This window comes from Macaca thibetana, chromosome X (genome assembly GCF_024542745.1).
Source record: "Macaca thibetana thibetana isolate TM-01 chromosome X, ASM2454274v1, whole genome shotgun sequence".
Taxonomy (NCBI): Eukaryota; Metazoa; Chordata; class Mammalia; order Primates; family Cercopithecidae; genus Macaca; species Macaca thibetana.
This window is the reverse complement of record NC_065598.1, coordinates 17,351,733-17,369,044: the sequence shown is the minus strand read 5'-3', so window position 1 is coordinate 17,369,044 and position 17,312 is coordinate 17,351,733. Positions and strand designations below refer to the sequence as shown.

General features: G+C 39.6%; 1 protein-coding gene across 4 annotated transcripts in view; it reads right to left on the bottom strand.

The window, feature by feature from the left end:
- Nucleotides 1-922: 922 nt before the first annotated feature.
- The window catches only part of NHS (NHS actin remodeling regulator), a 367,162-nt gene continuing 350,772 nt past the window's right edge, over nt 923-17,312 (bottom strand). For 3 of the 4 annotated variants that reach the window (XM_050777314.1, XM_050777315.1, XM_050777316.1), the window contains 5 exons: nt 15,919-16,111; nt 12,850-12,981; nt 8,932-11,913; nt 8,508-8,634; nt 923-5,055 (listed from right to left, as the gene is read on the bottom strand). In XM_050777314.1, the coding sequence (XP_050633271.1) occupies nt 4,449-5,055; nt 8,508-8,634; nt 8,932-11,913; nt 12,850-12,981; nt 15,919-16,111 (4,041 nt within the window). In that variant the 3' untranslated portion in view covers nt 923-4,448. The remainder of the gene's footprint in view (nt 5,056-8,507; nt 8,635-8,931; nt 11,914-12,849; nt 12,982-15,918; nt 16,112-17,312) is intronic. The other variant, XR_007722737.1, reaches the window with a different exon arrangement.

The window sequence follows — 17,312 nt, the reverse complement described above, 5'->3', positions numbered from 1 at the left end:
CGGGGCCTTAGCAGTTGCCCGAGCCGGGTCTGGGAGGAAGGGCGAGGGAGGCGGAGGAGGGGACAAGATAATTCCAGTCTCCAACACCCAGAAGTTGTACTGGGGAACTAACACAGACCTTGAAGGCAGATTTACTGGATTGGATCCCCAGCTCCAACACAGTCCTTCTATGGCCTTAGGCAAACCATGTAACCGCTTTGTGCTTCAGTTTCCCCATCTGTAAAATGGGTATAATATGGGGATTACATGAGTTAATGTATGCAAAGCACTTAGATCAGTACCTGGCATAGAATTTTGCTATTGTAATAAAGGCTATGTGACATCATCTAGTGGCATATAGTCTTACATACTTATATCGAGGCTGCTCATCTTGGGAAGGAGACACAGTCTGAATAATTATCAGAAGCAAAGCAGGCAGATATTGCAAAGTAAAGCTATACATCTTTTCTTGGCCCAGAGAGGGGCCAAGAAAAGAAAGTATACTTCGTAGTAAACTACAAAGAAAGTATACTGGACGTTGGAAATTCTTTTTCCTCTCAAATACGAAGCTAGATTAGAGTTCGTTATAGATATAGTATATGTTATTTTTTTATTTTTGTTTTTGAGACGGAGTTTCACTCTTGTTGCCCAGGCTGGAGTGCAGTGGTGCGATCTCGGCTCACTACAACCTCCGCCTCCTGGGTTCAAGCGATTTTCCTGCCTGAGCCTCCAGAGTAGCTGGGATTACAGGCGTCTGCCACCATGCCCAGCTAATTTTTGTATTTTTAGTAGAGACGGGTTTCACTATGTCGGACAGGCTGGTCTATGTTCTTTTTGTTCCTACTTTTGCCATAATAGATCCTGCCCTTATGTCCTGTTGCCTGTAAAACACTTGTGAAGCCCAAGAAATCAATTACGTAACAGTGAAGAGAAAAAACGATTGTTTAATTGCAGTCACGTTTATTTGCAGTTTCTATACACACTTTCTAGGTAATCAAACTTTTCTGATACATTTTTTTGAGAGGGGTTCACAATGAAACTGTCACCGTTTTTACTAAAAATAAATACAAGACTTAAAGTGTTGCACAGCTCTAAAATATACAAAGGCTTGGATTGAATGTAAACGTTGAAAACATCTTACAAAAGAAACCATCTTTGCAGCAATTTAAAAAGTTCATATTTACAAATATTACAAAAATACAAAATGGATGCAAGTCCATAAACCATTGTCGTTTCGGCCAGCATGAACTGGTTCTAGTACCAAAATAGTTACACTGTAACCTTCTTCATAGTTTTAAATCTTTATTACCATCTAGTTCTCTACGTGCCACCACTGCAGCAAATGTACTCACTCACTGACCTTTGGCAAGAGCAAACAGCATGTTTTGTTTGCTACAACTAGTCCATGTCCTCTACTTAGCCAAAAACAAAACAAAATAACAACAAAATCAAAGTAGAATTTTTTAAAAATGAAAAAAAAATTCCCCTACACAACATAGATATGTTGTATAAACATAAAAGAACAAAAAATCGCATCAGTGCAAACAACAGAAGAAAAGTTCGGATTGATGTTCTTCACAATACCTAACGTGTGTACCCTGCTTCAAGACGGCAGTGATGTTAAAGACAGCCCTAAATCTTGGTCTTGTTTGCTATGTAATCAAGTCATGTAGAATATTCCAGATTATTAAGGAACTTCCTGCTTTTTCTTCTCAGTTTGTAACTCAATACTCTTTTCCACAGTGAATTTTTAAATCCATCTTTATTTGGGTTTTTTTAAATCTATGAAATATAAAATAGAGAAACTCTGTTATAGATTTTTAGAGTAAACAAAATAAGTAAAACTATATTATAAGGGTTAGTTCTGTGATCATTACATATAGAAGGTATCTTATTGCCTCACAATTCAAGTCAATATGTATTTTAAAAAATATATGGTACCATTACTTAAATTAATGTCAATAATAAAAAGGTGACATTTTTATTAAAGCCAATTCATGTATTTTCTATTCAAGATTTAGAATCACTTTTAAAGCCCACATACCTTTCTTCACGCTTAAAAAACCCCTAACTACACAAAAGCCATACTGCAAACGAACTGCTTTTATGAAATTACAAAAGATCACCTACTGTGACTGGAAATGATGGTTTCTTATCGCATTTGCCTAAAAATTTTATTTTTAAAACTTTGCAAAGTGTACTTTTCAAATCATGAGACAGATTTATTCATATTCCCATGTGGTGTCAAACCATGCTGGCTTTCTTAATTGATGGGTTCCAATGAGAAATGATGGTCCATTTTATTCAAACCCTAAAACATTTTTCTTTTAAGAAAAAGTGTAACACTTTGTAAATGTTCAAACCCTTTACCAGGTAGCTTATCTATCCCCAGTGTGTGTGTGTGCACACACACACTCACACTCGCACACACACATACACACTCTCTCTGACTCTCCCTCCTCTTATACCCCTCCACCCCCAGCACCCATTTTACATACAAGGATGACAAGAAATTTAGTAACACAGTTTGTTAGTGAAAACAAATAGTAGAAGAAGCCAGACATTATTTTTTCTTTCCAAACAAACAAAACAACAGCAATCAGATTATCCATTCTTAGCCTGTAGCAGTTTAGAAATCATTTCTATTGAAAGACAGTATCTTCTTAGACCAGGCTTCCTCCTTCATTTTGCATGAATTATTCCGAAACGCAAACCCCCTTCCACACCTCCTACTTTCCCAACTACCACTTGCATAAGCTTAAAGCCAGCAACTTGTCAATTTCTTGGTAACCTTGGTATGTTCTATCATTCTAATCACATTCTAGTCTTTTATAAGTCAGATCCCTTCTTAATTCTCTCTACGTTCTACCTCTCCCATTCAAAACCTATTCTAGCTGCTTGTATTTCTGACACAAGATTCCAAACATTAGTATCAGTTCATGTTAAAATCAGAGGTGTAAAAACCATTTGCAGATTTTAACTTGTAACTACATTTTTTTCTGTTTTAAGACAAGAAAATTCAAGTAATTTCAAGTAATTCAGCTTGTTTCCCTGCCTTTATTTTATCAGAGCACCTGCCCTGACATTTCCTCTCCCACCCACCACCCTCCCCTTTTGCCATCAAGCAGACACTATAGTAAAACCAGACAAAAACTCAGTTGTATGTAGTATTGTGAACCAGAGCTGTTCCCCATTCCCAGTTTAACAATGAATATAAATAATGCATATACACATACCTATTTTCCAACTACGTTGTTCACAGTGTCATTTCTGTTAATTTTTAGGTAGCATGAATCTCATCAGCACAGAGAGAAAGCTTCACTGAAAACTCATTACAGGTACTTACTGATTAATCAATAGCTCTGTGGCATGCTTAGGTTTTATTTTTGTTAGTTTAAGAACGTGGAGCTAATTTCTAAACTCTTTAAGGAGTTTAACGATTATAGTCATTAGTTATGACTGTTTATGTCCCCAGTAGCCTAATGTAAAACATAACCTAAAATTAACTACTGTTTTCCCTACTCATTCTCTTTAAAGCAATCCATTGAAAAAATTAAAATCTAAAGGACACTGTCAGATGCTGTTGTTCAGGGCTTTGTGTTGAGAATGATGACTTCTCTCATTGATTAAAAAAAAAATCAAAAGCATGCTTTTCATTCTGTCCAAATTACCACACAACAAATCACAGCCATGGGTTGCTATTAGCTTGTTTGGTGCTGCAATTTGTCACAAACATGATTAGATCTGAATTCATTATTTTATATTATTCATATTTCAGTATATGACCTCAAGATTTCCTTTAGTTCACCAGTTTAAAATTCATATTTGAGGTTTACCACTCAGAAATCATATTGGTGGACATTTAAATATGGCATTTGATATGAAAATGGTATTCACAGAATACAGTTATTACATTTTATTTTTGTGTATTCTATAAACAGTTGGTGTGCAGTAGATAATTGACCACATGTCCACTCATCATTGATAAATCTATTTACACATTTTTATCAAAAATATGGTATTTACATATGTGTAGTTCTTTCTTCTAAATTTTGCTTTAGTTTAATGTAAAAAAATACCAAACCTCCAGAGTAATTTCATCTTCTTAAAGAATAATGACAGTGAGGGCTTTATTTTCTGAATAGGCAGCTCTGGGAAAACGTTTTCTAGGTGTCATGAAAATTAGACATTTTTGTATCCTCTATTTTTGCAAGGAAGGAGATTGCGTAAATCAAACTATGCTAAAGAAAAACATGAAAGACTGCAGCTACTTAAAACATGGAAACTAATCAAGAATGTCTAAACCACTTTCTGTTTACCCAGCACATACTGTATTTAGAAATTCATTCATTGCTTAGCAGTGATGCTACCCCATTAAGTTGAGACTTTTCCCAAGTCCTCTATTCTGTTCCTTCATCCTCATATGAGTAAGGGTTTTGGCCTTTGCCAGGCAGCCTGGTACAGGCACTCTATGTTGAACTCTGGGAGGAACGGTCGTCATGTGGGCTTCCGTCAGAATTTTCCGTCTCTCCCTCGGAGATCGCCTGCATGGGCGTGTTGTACAGCCGGCAGCGGACACTGTAGCGACTGCTGCTGGCTGCAGGAGGGGCCCGAGAACGTCCAACCCTTGCTGATGCTGAGGTGGCAAAGCTCTTCGAGGAAAAGCCTTCTGCATTAACTCGTGGGGAGCATGGAGAGAGTGGGGACAATGCTTCAGTCCCTTGTGACCCCTGATGGGCATCATCAGTGCTCTGAGGGGACTCTGTTGTGAGCTCCCCAGGAGGTTTGGGCAGGATGGGACTCTTCAGGATCTCAGTGGCAGACATGCGGTAACTGGAATCTGAGCGGCTGCCTTTCTTGAGCAGTAACAGCTTAAACTCTTCATTGGATGTGTTGGACTTTTTGGCATTTCGGTATATGAGACCAGGAGACCTCTGGCTGTTTGGGGTTGTCACACTGCTGCTGGGTGAAGTGATGGAATTGGCGCTGCTGCTGCTACTGCCAAGAGGAACTCTCGATTTGCTTCGAACAGACATGTCCCCGGAATCTTTTCTTCCCAGTACTTTCCTCTTGGATCTTTGAGAAAAGGAGAAAATGGGGCAAACATCTCAGTCCACGTTTTTATGAAACTGAATTATTCAGTTGTATTCACATATCTGTTTAAAATGCATTTTGAGCCTGTCCTATATGATAGGATACTAAGCATTAGGGCTATAGAGATGAAAAATAAGATACGTTCCTTGTCCTTGTAGCACCCACAATCTGAGAGAAATTCTCTGATAACCAGTGGACACAAATTAGGTCCTAGAGATGATCATTTCAGATAATGGCTAATGTGGAGGCTAGAGGTTCTAGAGGATACTCTGTAAAAGTTTAAGAAACTATACTGCTAACTGCCGGGTGCGTTGGCTCACACGTGTAATCCCAGCCCTTTGGTAGGCTGAGATGGGCAGATCACTTGAGGTCAGGAGTTCGAGACCATCCTGGCCAACATGGTGAAGCCCCATCTCTACTAAAAATACAAAAATTAGCCAGGCATGGTGGCGTATGCCTGTAATCCCAGCTACTCAGGAAGCTGAGGCAGGAGAATCGAATGGCTTGAACCCGGGAGGCAGAGGTTGCAGTAAACCGAGATCATGCCATTGTACTCCAGCAGCCTGGGCGACAGAGCAAGACTGTCTCAAAAAAAAAAAAAAAAAAAAAAAAAAAAAAAGGAAAGGAAAGGAAAAAGAAACTATACTGCTAAGTAAACTATATTTCTGCTTCCAGGGGGTGAAAGACTATACCTTTTTCTTATTAACTCTGTCTCTGTAACACAGATGAAATGATCTGATGTCTGGGATTGGCTTCCAGATGATACCAGAGAAAGCAAGTGGATGGAGGTGTGGGTGGGATAGGATTGGCCCTAGTTTGACAGTTGATAATCCTGGGTGATGGTTATGTCAGCAAACATTATACTATTCTACCTTTTAAAATCCCTCCATATAAAAAGATAATTAAATGACGTTTTAAGTCAATTCATCTTGGGCTGCAAATATCATTTCCTATAGCTTCGTAAGAGCATCAAGAGCATATTAAGCAGTAAGCCAGCTCTCTGTGAGGAATTGAAATCCCAGACCATCTCTGAAGCTCTTAAAGCTTTGTATACTGTAAGCTCTCAAGAAAACAAAATAATTCTTTTTGCTGTGATGTAAATAAACAAGTAAATAGATAAATAAGTAAACCCTGCACAAATGCAAGTCTAAGATTACCAACCTGAATACATCTATTGAACCTTGACACCCATCATCATATTATTGATTTTCTTTGGTAAATCAGCAGGCATAAATTTGTGGATCTTCAGTATGACTCAGTTCATTGATAAGCATTGGCAGCATGCACTTTCATCAACTTAAAGATTCATACGGTAGAGAAAATGTGAGTTTCACAAGTGTAGATCTGCTTGATTTTGGTTCACAGAAACCTCTGTGGTTGATATCTTATATATGCCAGTGTCTGGCACTCCACTAAGTTAGGGCTTTCAAACTAACATTAGCTTTTAGCACCTACCATATTCTAGACACACAAAAAAAGTTATCATCAGAATCAAATACGTGAGCTATAGGCATTCCCATGTGCAATAAGGGAATAGGTCCAGAGGTTTCAACTTACACAAGACTGGCTAGGAAGTGGCAGAGTTGGGATTCAAATCCAGGTCTTTCTGACCCCACTATTTACATCCTGTCCACTATTCCACACACTTGCATTTGGTCCTTTGGGAGTAACTTTTTAACTTACATAGCTTTTTAACTTACATAGCAGTTTAGTAATTTTTCCTAGGATTGGAGATAAAGTGTGGGGGTGATGGAAATATAATTAGAACTTAGACTAGACAGGGGTGAAGGAAAAGAAACTAATGGTTCTTCACTCTCTGAGTAGAGAAGTATGCCTGCTAAGGTATGCACAGAAGGTGTTTCTGATTGGCTCTGTTTAAAACAATTGTTGAACAGCAGTACTCCTTCTTTATGAGAGAACCACATCAACAGAAAACAGAAATTCCTATTAAAAAGTAGAACGCGGTGGCTCAAGCCTGTAATCCCAGCACTTTGGGAGGCTGAGACGGGCGGATCACAAGGTCAGGAGATCGAGACCATCCTGGCTAACACGGTGAAACCCCGTCTCTACTAAAAAAAAATACAAAAAACTAGCCGGGCGAGGTGGCGGGCGCCTGTAGTCCCAGCTACTCAGGAGGCTGAGGCAGGAGAATGGTGTGAACCCGGGAGGTGGAGCTTGCAGTGTGCCGAGATGGTGCCACTGCACTCCAGCCTGGGCGACAGAGCTAGACTCCGTCTCAAAAAAAAAAAAAAAAAAAGTAGAATTCCAGGAGAAAAAGATTGTAAGCTGCTTGCAGTGAATTTGTTTCAAAAATGATAACTTTATGAGGTAGAAAAGACAATCCCCAAGTTGTATTTCTTGGGAGTTTCATCTAGGTTCCCGAGGTCTAAGAAGACAGTCGTGTTTGTGAAAGGAGGAGGCACGGCACATCATGATTGGCTAGCTCAGTTGGATGTAGGTTAGGTGTCCAAGGGCTAGTTCCTGCTCTGTTCTTTGGTCATCAGCTACAAGGAATATTTTTTGCAAATATGGACCACGGATCACAAGGGCTCATGGGGGCAGATGAGGAAGTATGCCTTTGCAGCATGGACACAACACTGTCCTGCAAAAGCAAACCAAAGGACCTGTATTCATGGAATATGGACATTAATTTTGGAGATGAAGGCCAGTACTATTAAAGAAATTTAAGTTCTAAGAAGAAAGAAAAACAGACAGCAAATATTACTTGTTCTGAGTTATAAAATGGACAGGAACATGTATTGTCTTTTCTCAAACTTGAGACTCTGTTTTGTGAATCAACTTTGTGTATGTGTGTGTGTGTGTGTGTGTTTGTGTGTGTTCTCTAAGTTTTATTTTATTTTAAATTGACAAATAATTGTATATAGTTACAGGGTACAATGTGAGTTTTTTATTTTTTATTTCAATAGGTTTTGGGGGAAGAGGTGGTATTTGGTTACATAAATAAGTTCTTCAGTGGTGATTTCTGAGATTTTGGTGTATCCATGGTGAATCAACTTCTGTTTGTCTCTGCTGGAGTATGACTACAGCTTTGATCATATTTTTTAGGTTCAAGAAAATATTTAAAAGTCAGAGATTACACTAGAGTTTGAGCTTTCACTCCAGGTCACTTAACCACAGATTGTTTTCACATAAAAGCTTGTTCCAGAATGTCTTTTCCTGGGGAAAAATAAAGCCACTCTTACGAAAGTCTCTCAATAGAGGTCTATCAAACTATATATAAAGATCCTATTTCCCAACTTGCATATCAGTCTATCAACTTGATTTGGAAAAATTATTCTTTGCTTGCTTTTGTTTTTGCTGAATGTATTACAATTACGAAAACCTTTCTCGTATTTGCATTTGTGAGAAGTACCTGAAAGGGCAAAACCTTTGTTGTACCTTTTGTTTTGGGGGACTTGGTAATGTTGCCTCACCTGTGAATGACTGCAAATAAATCCTCAGTTGTTCGAGGTTTGTTTGGGGACACGAACACACCCTCTGCTTCAGCTTGGGAGTCTTCACTAAGTGGTGAAATGATGGAGTCATCACTCGGTGATGATTCTTAAAATAAGAACAGAAGAATCTTTAAGAGGAAGTTACCCAGCACATTACTGTACTTCACTGACTCAGGGAACAAACAGAAATTACCTTGCTGCCATTTTTTAAAAATGAGAGAGATACTTGTCAAAGCTTACTCACCCAGTAACAAAAGATTTTATCTCAATTGTTTTAATAAGTGCAAAGAAAGAGTGGAAAGAAACCAACACCCAGCTGTACCGTATTATTGGGAACATAAGAAAAAATTCCAGGAAGTGCCATGAGACACATTTCCTTTATGACAAGTTATCAGTGACTGACCTTTCAATGAAGCCTCATCCACATTTTCTTGGGTCTCCTCTGCTTTGCTGTTATCAGAGGCACTTTTGGCTGAAATACCTGAAGCAATATTTTCCTGCTTGGAACATTTTTCAGGGAATGAATTTACAGGTGTTATCTCCAATTCATAGCTGATAGTACCAGGCACTTTGTCGTGGTGGCGGCTCATAATAAATTGATGCTTAAGTTGATTGCTTACAGCTGTTGCTCTAGTTGGTGAGTTTGACTGAGATGTGATTACATCCACAGATTCAGGTTGTGCAACTTCCTCCCCACCTGCAGAGTGTGCCTTCTGTACCTGTTCTAGGGTTTCATCTGGACCAGCTCCATATTGTATTATTTTACCATCCAAATCATTTGGGCGGGCAGCAGAGACCCTTTGAAATCCTTCTGTGGGAAATGCACAGTTTTTGGATGGTGTGTTTTCTGCAATAGGCTCAGTCTCTGTATGCACTTGGTCTTTTGTGACATTTGAATCTAGAAGACTGCTACCAGCTGAGGTTATAGTTTCTGGATCGCAGCGATTCTTCACATCAAAAGTAGGATTTTTTTCTAAATGTAGTTTAGCTGGTCCTATTTCAACTGCAGAAGAGTCTAAAAAGGACAGTATGGTGTCTTCAGTGGAGTACTGACGAGATACTGATTTATTTGCTGTATGCGGCCTAATCTTACCCGGAGACAAGGCAGCCGTTGTGAGTGTGCTTTCCTCTAAATAAGGGAGATCTGTATTATTTTCTTCTTTTTGCTTAACTTCTTCAGACTTGTTAATGGACCTAAGGTTAACAGATTTCAGGATCGTTGGTGTAATTGCAAGGGACGGTGGAGGATTTGACCTCAGTGTTTCTCCTACTGTGTTCTGCTTATTATGAGTAAAAACATGCAATGGATGACGGTGGTGGAATGGTTTGTTCAAGACATTATGAAGAGCACTTAGATCAAGATGGGTAGGAGGTATAATTGGAAGTTCAAGGTCTTTACTCAGTGATATAGTTCCATCTTTTAAAGAGGGTTGCTGTAGTGAGGATTTTCTTTCTGGGACTTTAGGTTTTCTTTTGCTACCTCCGGGAGACAATGGACCTGAAAAGAAAGCTGTAGGGAAAGAGGATGTTGGCGTTTCAGACTGGCTTGAGTAGCCACTTGATGGAGATGCCAAGCCAGCCAGCTTTTCTGGTGAAGCCAGTTTAAACTCATTGTCAACAGAAGGAAGAGATGGGGTAGTGGCTCTTGATTCTGATTGCGATGTTTGGGATTCAGAGCTCTCTGGAGATTTGATGCATTCAATGACTGTGGTACCCGTAGCGGTGCTTGAATTAGATAGAGATCTATAAGGATCATTTGTTTTCAAGTCATTTAGGAGCCAGAGGTCTGCATAGTGCGTGGATTCGGCACCTTCATCTTTGAATGGTGGGATATCCGAAGTGTCTAACTGAGGTTCCTTAATGTCATGTTCACTCTGGTTTATCCAAGAAGGTTCCTGCTTGGTGGGAAGACTGGCATTTTCCATTCGAGAAGGCGTGTTGGCGAAATCAAGAGGCAGCTTCATTTCCCTGGAACTGTGAGGCAGGTGCTGACCACTGCTTATCTTTGGTTCTTTCTTCTCAGAAATATCTGCGTTTCCATCAGACTTCCTCAATGATGAGCTACGTTTAGGTGGAGTCGGCTTTGCCTTTGGTTTCCTGAAAGAGATGCTTGGTCTTCCCTGCCTCTTGTGGTCTAAGTAGTCCTGCCAGGCACAATCTGGAAGACCAGGGGAAGCCCCTACACCCTGGCCATTCTCTGGGCCCAGGGCTGCATAGTGACAGACATAGCTCTTACTACCTTTGAGACCACAGTCAAAGTGCATGGACGTATAGTATCCTTCTGTGTCTACTGAAAAGTGAGAGCTAGTGTCCGCTTTGTCTGATGGAGACTTTTCCAGAAAGCTGTCATAAGTGGCCACGCTTGTGAAGCTTGGGCAGCCCAGGCTGTCTGCCTTGGGACGCTCAGGACTAAAATCCTGGCGGCAGGAGGCATCATGGTGGTGGTGCAGGTAATTCCACTCACTGTCACTTGTGTTGCTGTTGTTGGGATCATCCAGCAGGTCTACAACAGTGGAGGTAAAGGAGTTTGCCCGATGGCCTCTCACTTTATCCAAGTGGTCATTGTATTGTTCTGTCATGAAAACACTGGCATCCTCATTGGCATGAGGGGCTGTGTTTAGTGACAACTCCGAGTCACAGTGCGAAGAGCCAGTAAGTGGAGGAGAAGCTGCAGGAGGGATGGTTTCTGAGGTCTGCGAGGGGCATGTGGAGCTGCTTCCACTCCAGTTGCCGCTGGATGACTGGTGGTCATCTTTCTGGTCCATGTGGCTGCTAAGGAGGACACCAGCCGTGGAGATGCAGTGGATGGGGCTCCCAAATGTGTCTGAGTTGGAGGAGATGTCACAGCTGCCGGAGTCAGCAGCCATTCGGGACAGACGTGACCTTCCCCTCTCACTTAATTTGTGCTGGGGGCTGTGGAGATGTTGAGAGCAGGCTAGGCCCAAAGTAGGCTGGTGGTCCTGGGCACTCGGGCTGCTTGGAGCCTCACTGCAATCATTAGGGGTTCTTTCATGGTCACCCACAAAAGACTCTCCCTCTTCATATGCTGAGGGTTTAGCACCAACTTTGAGCTCAGCATCCCCACCTCTATTACCTTCCCGGGGAAGGCTCCGAGATCTTGTGCGGCTGCTCGCTGCAGGAGTAAACATGGTGTCACCTTTGTCTGCTAGGGCAGAAATGTTGCCAGCAGAATGAGAAAGGGAAGCTGCAATGCTTTGACCCCTTTGAGCTCTGATTCTCCTTCTGGATGGGGCAGCAATCAGAATATCCTCGGTTTGGCACTCAGAGTCCCTGGTTCCGGATCTCCTATTGACAGTGTTGGAGGGGTCTGGGTTTGTGTGCACAATCACATTCCTTTCCCTGGCCACTGGTGATTCATCAGAATCTAGGGCACATGGAAAGCACAGTGAGATATTTTCTATATCAGCAGACCAACAGACATTCTGAGCTATGTCTGCAGATCTGTGGGCTGGCAGGTTAGAGCTGTTTTTTTTTTTTTTTTCTTTAATAGAAAAAAAACCACATAGAATTAGGAGAGAGTTAAAATGCTTTAGGGTGTATATACATGTCCCCCTCATATATGTATATATACATACCAAGAGAAGATATGCTTTTATGTCTTTTGTGAATTTTCCCTCTCTTCACTATCACATAAATTTGCCACAATAAGTGACTACTTTTAAAAACTAAAGTACATTTTATCTTTTTGGCCACTACTCTTCATTTTTATTTTGTAATATAAACATGATGAAATAAAAATCATAGCTCTCATTATTAGAAATAAAAGTCTTATTTACAAGAGATGCTACCCTAATAATTTTTAAAAACTCGTAGGCAGAGATATTTTAAATGCACTAAACAGAAAAATTGTCACCAAAGGTATCATATTATCAATATTCAATATTTCATTGCATATGCCTGAAATTTACCTTCTAAAATAATTAATGACATGAAAGTATATCTCTCTTAAATTAAGTTACAATTTTCCAAAAAGAAAACTTTCATTTACTCCTGCTACTTTTTATTCACAATTTCCACCTTAATAAAACTTTCAAAAATCAGCTAAGTATTACATTTCAGCCATAAGACCTGAATGTATATGCCTAAATCTATAAGGTCAAACCTTCACAGTCAAGAACAGAGAGTTAAAAAGTAATACCACCTGGCTTGCTGAATACAGAACAAATACACCCCATTTTAAAACCTCTACAAGTTAAAATGTTTAATCATTTTTCTGTTTCATTTATTTCTTCTGTTTAATCTCCCTATCATCTATACTAGGCGGAGGAATGTTAACCATTAACATTTTTTGATATCACACCTATTTCTTGTTGAACTCTTCTGGGAATACCCGAGATGGTTTTCCTCCTCCTCAATTTTCGTCTCCGCTGTAGTACCGATTGTGAATGAACCAGAGAGCAGCGTATACTAGCCTCTCTGTCAAAGCCAACTCCTGCAACCCACAAATAGGTCTCATTAGCTTTAGAAATGGCAAACAAATTTTCATTTACTTGGAACACAGTGATATTAATTGACAGGAAGTAAGGAAAGAGTTTGGGTTAAGCCTGTGAATGAATATAAGGGAGCTGTTATTCAGCTCTTATTTAAATTATGCTGCAGTACATTAAGCTTTACTTCTAAATGCAGCTCTCCACAACAGCTTGCACTGCCAACTAAAACAAGCAAAGAAGAAAAATCAAAAGAAAGAGAAGGGAAAAAGACATCCAAAAAATCCCTCTCACACAGAAATGGCTCCTTAAGGATTTATAACCTTTAGTTACTACTATTTACTGATCTATTTCTGGGCTCTTTGAAGCTGATACCTTTGCATGGGAAATTAGCAACCAGGATGCTAACCTGAATTAGCTCAGCTAACATATCCTGACCCATTTCTTCATTAAAAGCCATCTTTGTGAGGTTTTGTTCCCTCCATCTCTTATGGTCCAAACCTTCTCCCATTCCCCACGTGCGCGCGCGCGCACACACACACACACACACACACACACACACACACACCTCTTGCTGTGAAGAAACTCAACAGTCTAAGGATTTGCTTTTTTAAATCATCACCCAACTCTGTCTACTTTCTTCTGTTTACTAAACTCAGTGCTTTGTGGTTTAGCATGAGATGTCTTTTCAATATAAAATAAACATACAAGGCAGTTCCCAGTTCTGCACTTAAATGGATCCACTTTCTATACCAACTATAAATCTGGAATTCCCAGTCTTTATGCCATAGGTTTGTTTTTGTAAACACAGAGGGCAAACCATGGTGCTTATTAGTTTCTCTCTCCATAATCACATTATCAGCATTACATGCAGTCCCATCACAACTAGAATGATGAGAGGGGAGGTGAGGAACTCAAACCCTTGTCTGCACCATGGATTTTTCAGAGTGAACTTTGCCTCAGAAAGCCACGATGCCGTGCTTTGGAATTTGGTCACCTCATCATTTATCCTGATTGTTAAGCGTGGGGCTGGGTGGTATGTCAAGTCTTGGTTCAGCTGTATAATGAAAGAGTTGAGTTCTGTTTAACATCACAGTGCCAACAGTTTCTAGAACTCACTTTGAAAAATCTGTATGAGATATCATATGATGAATTATTACAATATTATTGGAGAATTCTTACTAATGGAATCTTTCTTAGTTCCAACCCAAAATTAAAATCCTTCATTCTGATCTTAGTAATTGTAGAATGCATTATATATAGACACAGACATTTTGTGTTATGTGGACATCATTAACAATGTTCTCATTAAAGCTCTTGAAATCAACATCTAATATAAGTTTTAATCAGAGAGTTCCTGAAATAAAGCAGAAGGAAAAAGTGTCCCTTTCCCTCAATCATAAAATAATGGCCCATAATCATAGCACTAAATTTGAAAACGAGATTTTACTTACAGTGCCATGAAAAAAGCACGTGCTGCTAATAATCAGAGGTTTCCAGAACCGAAAATTAGCTTAAGAGGGTGCCAAAATGATCCATTTTGGCAGCTGAACTCCCCTAATACATCCCATTTAGATTGTGGAGATCAGATAGGGGCATAGCTTTAGAATAATTTATCTTACAAGTTTAATAGGTCATCAGGAAAATTAACTCCCAACTCACCACAGGCCCATGAACTAGGACTCCTTTTTCTCAGGAAAAAAATAATATCAGCACTTTGGGAGGCCGAGACGGGCGGATCACGAGGTCAGGAGATTGAGACCATCCTGGCTAACACGGTGAAACTCCGTCTCTACTAAAAAATACAAAAACTAGCCGGGCGAGGTGGCGGGTGCCTGTAGTCCCAGCTACTCGGGAGGCTGAGGCAGGAGAATGGCGTAAACCTGGGAGGCGGAGCTTGCAGTGAGCTGAGATCAGGCCACTGCACTCCAGCCTGGGCGACAGAGCGAGACTCCGTCTCAAAAAAAAATAATAATAATAATAATAATATCTGTCCCAGATGTCTGGTCCATTTGCTTCCCCACTTTATTTGAGAGAAATCTGAGTGGGGTTAATAATAGCTGTGTGCAACATGCATCTCAAGTGACATGCAATATTTAGTCACATAGTACCAATATGCAAATCAGTCATAACATGGCTGTTTTGAAATTTTCAATATACAAATAAGTTAAAATGTAACTATTAGAGATGTAAGAAAGCCCAATGGATAGACCATTTAATTTATGTCTTTGAAAGTTAGAATATTTTATAACATGATTTTACTTACAACTAAGTTTACCAAATCCAATTGTGGAATTTACAACTGCTGCCAATAAATTTTTCAGAAAGGTCTGGCTGTGCTTCCATTCTATCTAGACTAATATTCACACTCTCAGTACACAGGAGGAGGAAAAAGGAGAGTGAAAGGAAGACAGCCTTGCTGGTTTTAAAATAGAATTCAGCCTTCATCTATGTATCCATGTATTTTTAGGTCAAAAATCCCCCAAATCAATACAGAAGTCTTAACAGTCTTTTAAAAAAAGCCTACCTTCATCCAAGGAAGCATGAAAACAGATTTTCTAGTTGGCCTACAGGACCATTACTTGCAGTTTGAGAAGCCTGGGTTTGCTGTTTTCTTTCTTGCAGTGCCACACATCATTATCATATGATTAATCACTGCCGCCTTCTCCATTATTTCAGTCAGCTATGGCCAAAGAGCTATTTGGTGATTTTTTTCAAAAAGAAACTGTCCATAATTTACATAACAAGTGGCCCAGTGGAAAACATGTAAATTGATGTTCAAAACCTGACAAAAGCATATCGAACATCCTCTGGGTTTGTATTTTGATGAAAAAGGCATTACTTGTTTACAAAATGGTATTCTTAGCAGCACAGATTTTGAACATATTTCGTACACAGAATATTCTGACCCGTCTGCCCCTAAGAAAAAGCCAGAACGATACCAGTGACATTGATGGGAATAATGCAAGAAGAAATCACTTGGGCATCTTGTTTCATCTTCTCCTCTGGCGTTGGGAGAGGTAGTGCTTTGCTCCAGTTGGTCTGCTTGTCCAGTGTAGAAGGGATATTGTGTATTGGGTTTTTCGGCCTCTGCCCTAACATGACATCTGTATCTTCATCCTCTGGGGGATGGGACTGCAAACAAAGTACAATCAGGTTCAGCCATCATAGATTATACATAAACAGACATATAAGGAATTTCCTAGTTTAGAGAAGTAAAAATGAGGTCAGAAATAGGCCCTTAGGACAAAGGAAGAATTCCTAGAAATAGTTAGTAAGCACAACTAATTGCAAGTATTATTTCAATAGTCAAGCAACACAAAAGGAAAGAAATGGGCTAAATAAACATGCTTCTCAGGTTAAATGGAATTAACAGGAGAGACAAGGTAGCCAGAAATCTGCAAACTTTACACCAAAGAAAACTGAGTCTCTATTCCAATGAAAGATCAACTTTTAAGCTCTCTCACCATAAATTTCTATCAAAAGTTTTGAGATCTCTAGATGACTAGGATCAAAGGAAGAAGACGAGTTAGACGCCTGTGAAAAGGTTCAGAAAACCTGGAGTCGGGAGACATTCCAGAACACATACCTGAAGGACAAGCCAACCTAATCTGAGAAGCCACATTAAAACATGAGGAGTTAATTTCACTGCAGGACTATGGCATTTTTAAATAACATTTAGAAAATTCAGTTTCATGAACACTGTATGCACGTGGAAAAGCAAAAGTGAAGAATTTCCCCCCACCAACGATAGTGGAAAATACACATCCTGTTACTGGGGAGAAATATTCCAGTAAGTTTATTTTTCAAATTAGGAAAGGTAAAACAGTCCTAGTTTATTTTCTTTTCAGCTTTGTGGTGCGAGACTTTTCCTCCAGCTGTGTAGTTATGGGCTTTGATTTCTATATGACATTGGAAAATTCTCCATCCAAACTTTTGATAAATATCAATATTGTCTAACTTTTATTTCAGGGTTGGGCTCCTAGGCCAGATTATTTAAAAAGCTCCATCCCAGTTTTGATTTCAGGGTTGGGTTTCTAAACTAGATGATTAAAAGACTCAGTTTTTACCACTCAACCTAGTTTTATTTATTTTTTACACAATTTGGAGGAAGGTGGGTATCTGTATAAAATAAATATATTTTGCTCTTATCCCAGTAAGACTTTAATAATATTCTGTCCTAAAATTAGGATCATCAAAAAAATTTTTCCCATCTTTACATTTGGAAGTATCATGCCCTGTTGACTCAGAGGATTTCACCTATTGTCAAACGAACTGTTCTCAAGTCCCCTTAAAGAGCTGATTCCAGAGCCACTTGTCTAAACTCACCCCCGGC